This window comes from Pecten maximus, chromosome 9, assembly GCF_902652985.1.
Source record: "Pecten maximus chromosome 9, xPecMax1.1, whole genome shotgun sequence".
NCBI classification, from domain to species: domain Eukaryota; kingdom Metazoa; phylum Mollusca; class Bivalvia; order Pectinida; family Pectinidae; genus Pecten; species Pecten maximus.
This window is the reverse complement of record NC_047023.1, coordinates 44,747,468-44,751,113: the sequence shown is the minus strand read 5'-3', so window position 1 is coordinate 44,751,113 and position 3,646 is coordinate 44,747,468. Positions and strand designations below refer to the sequence as shown.

The window sequence follows — 3,646 nt, the reverse complement described above, 5'->3', positions numbered from 1 at the left end:
TGAGCTGTGACAATGTATAGTGGGTGCTGATCGCGAGTTGAAGGGGAAATACAGTGTCGAGTCTAATTATGGGCAAATCACAGGGTTAGAGCACATATGATTGGCGCAAACACTGGGAACGAGAACAGCGGCGAAGATATGTTTACTGGCAACATGGCTCATTAATATGCATGAGGCAATGGCCAATGAGATTGCCCGGAGTTCAGCAATCGCTGTGGATAATTCAGAAAATGGGGTGTATAAAGTTTATATTCTATGTTCAGTCTAAGAAAGGCAAATTTGTCACACAAGGCAAACTGACGAAACGTATTTAGGAGCAAACATTACTTGAAGCGGTAACATGTGTAACACTAACCCTAGTGCTGTGTTGATACCTTATGGACTAAAGGTACCCAACCCAACACCGTACATGCCTTTTGGTTCTAACGTATCTCAGATGGCTCTGGACCTACAGCGCGCTCAGTTTTACGACTACAGTACCCGGCTACAATACGGCCTTAGGGCAGGGTATCCAAACTCCCTGGGTTTGACACCCTACCACGCTCATCCTGGCACCGACCCTTACATGCACCCATACCTGTACAAGGATCCAAGGGCGCGTTATATTCACGAGGAACCCAAACCTAACCATAGCTATATCGGACTTATCGCCATGGCCATTTTAAGTCACAGAGATAAAAAGTTGGTTCTCAGTGACATCTACCAATGGATATTGGATAATTATGCTTATTTTCGAACAAGAGGCCCTGGATGGAGAAACAGTATCCGTCACAATCTCTCACTGAATGATTGTTTTATAAAATCTGGACGGAGTGCTAACGGAAAAGGCCACTACTGGGCAATACATCCGGCCAATCTCGAAGATTTCCAAAAAGGGGATTTTCGTCGAAGGCGTGCTCAGAGAAGGGTGAGAAAACATATGGGACTCTCTGTACCAGATGATGAGGAAAGTCCAAGTCCCTCGCCGACATCCACATCAATAACTTGGGACGAAACTGACCCCATTACTCTCGAGTCTGACGATAAACGGGATTTGGACGGAACAAGCGACAAATCTGATACTGGTGTACACAATCCGGACACTATAAACTCTATGAACATGGTTGTAGTTGAAAATACTATAAATACTCACCAACAAACAAGAACAAAGAAAAGACTTTTTGACGTAGAAAGTCTCCTAGCGCCGGATAATGTTGATACTAAAAGGCACTGCGTAGACGGAACAAGATTCCGGACGATGGAACGGAAATCAGAAAGTGAGGAGGATGTCCCATTGGATGTTGGCACAGACAATTTACAGAATACGGACATCGAAAATGATCAATCACCAAAGGATTTGTCATTACAAAACACAGAAAACTTTGATGGAAATACTGACAAGGAAAACATTGCACGCGAGACAGGTACGACTGTCCCTGGTGAAAGGTATGGTGACGCCACACAAGCAGGGGATAAGGACATGCTAAGACAAACAAGCATGCTTTTTAGTTCTGGAGGAAATGACAGTGTCTGGAAACATGGGTGCAAGAACTTTTCACTAATGGCATCCCGACCGAGCGCTTTCCATAATGCCAGAATGTGTTCTTGGGGATCAATTTCACCTTATCTTGCTACATATCCCTTGGTCAGTATGAAGGGTCACTACCCTCTCGTAATTCCGAGGTCAAATGTTACTATGGACACTGCGCAAAAATGGCAGGAAACTGTCGCTCAATTGACCACAAACAATCAGGAGGAAAAGGCAGTTTCGTCGGATGAATAACATAACATTTTATCACTAGTGCTTACTAGAGACTGAACTCAGAGACCATTTGTGCATGTATGGTGAAAGTGAAAATTAGAAGGTATGATAGAAAAGTTAAAAGATTAACGTGTTATCTGTAATAGTCGTGACAATTGTTCAATATTTAATATTGTTAAATGATAAAAAGAACCACATATATCTATATTAAGCTTGGTGCTAGGATGGGTAATTATGTTGTTTCCAGAATCGTATATGTCTGTATCAGTGTGAAATGTACATTTAAACATGCCTCTCATTTAGGTATAAAACACTGTCTAACCCAACGTAAAAGAATAAATTACAAAAATAAGAAAACTTAATTTGTCGAGTTTTAACATGATTTAAAAATGACTGGATTTTTTACAAATACTTTGACCATACCTGCACGTTGGTGACAGATTGTCTACCGTATGAAGATTTCCGGGTTCGTAATGCCAAATGTGAGTATATAATTTAGGTTTCAAATTCTGTATAAAATGCCTCTTGTTTATCTATAGTTATTAACACAATAATACGCCATCTCTGAAGAGAGGAATTGTTTTCCGGTTATATATATCATAAACACATTTCCAAAGTAATTTTGCTTGCGTTTATACAGAATTTGAACTTGTTTGAATACAACGTGTTATCACAACAATGTTTCTGAAACAATAGGGTATATTTGATATCAAATTTGATACTCATGAAAACATGAAGTGTAAATATTATTTAAAATTCAGAAATATGCAGCAATGTTATTTTAAAAATTCATGACAAACGCTAAGAAGATTAATTATCATTAATAGCATTAAATAAGAAATAATTGATTTGCTTATTGAATCATTAGATTTTCCGAATCAAGCAATATTTCAAAAATTGCAAATTATTCTCTGGAAAAAAATACGATCTTACAATTTTGATACAAGCTGGTTATTCCTTACATGTTTCGAGAAAAGCCTTTTTCTGACTTGTGTCTTGAATAATGAATGATGAAAAAATAAAAATTGCGAGAATCTTGTTTCTAATCAGGTAAAGTACATGTATGGTTCTATTATTTTAATAGCATGAATGACATGCTTAAGAAATATGTTGTACATAAACTCATTAACAGTGTAGCTAATGTAGTAAATCAGTATACTAAAACAGTATATTTTATTATAAGTGATCGATAATAACAATTTGTTAATTATCCATATTTACGCTGAAAATAATCATTGTACAGGTTCATAGGGAAAATACTGTAGTTTCAGACGGGAAATAGTTTCATTCAAATCATCAAAACCATCTTGTTTTAGGGAGACACTTCTATGGTTTAAAATTTAGAAAATATAATATTAGTAATTGGAGATAATATCATGTTTATCATCTGTTAATCTTTCATCGACAGTTATGTCAATGTCACCAGTTTTAACCGAAAGAAACGTATTCGTCTAATTTTGCTATAAATCGTTTAGAATACTAACAAAACACCGATACTATTATCTAAAGCTATAACTAGAAGTGATAGGAACATAAGATTGCAGAATATACATATATTTTCCTGAAATTAAAGGGTTTTACAATTAATAGGTTGCTAGATAATTTTACGTTCAAAATTGAATGTCAAAATACTTTTCTTTTTGTACACTGATGAGCCAATTATAATTTTATTTGAAACAAAATCATTCGTGGAACAGAAATAGTACCGAAAATTATCTAGTCATAGTACTGGGATATGAATACAAAGGTTCAATCGAGTGAGTGTTCAAGCTATGGAAAATCAATATGAGAATGCTCCACGACTTAATGATAATTGTACTCATAGGTAGATCTTAAATGTGATATTAAATAGCATTGTTCTCGAGAGAGCACAGTCGATGCTTGTCAGATATACAGGATTTGAGT

The 3,646-nt window shown here is 36.4% G+C and overlaps 1 protein-coding gene across 1 annotated transcript; it reads left to right on the top strand.

The window, feature by feature from the left end:
* Positions 1-251: 251 nt before the first annotated feature.
* Positions 252-2,098, top strand: LOC117335154 (forkhead box protein A4-like). The gene has a single exon (XM_033895112.1). It carries the CDS (start codon positions 341-343, stop codon positions 1,760-1,762), a length of 1,422 nt encoding a protein of 473 aa, XP_033751003.1. The 5' UTR covers positions 252-340; the 3' UTR covers positions 1,763-2,098.
* Positions 2,099-3,646: the final 1,548 nt, after the last annotated feature.

Bases quoted from the DNA above. Each gene is read 5' to 3' on its own strand.
- LOC117335154 (XM_033895112.1), top strand. From the start codon at position 341: ATGTGTAACACTAACCCTAGTGCTGTGTTGATACCTTATGGACTAAAG.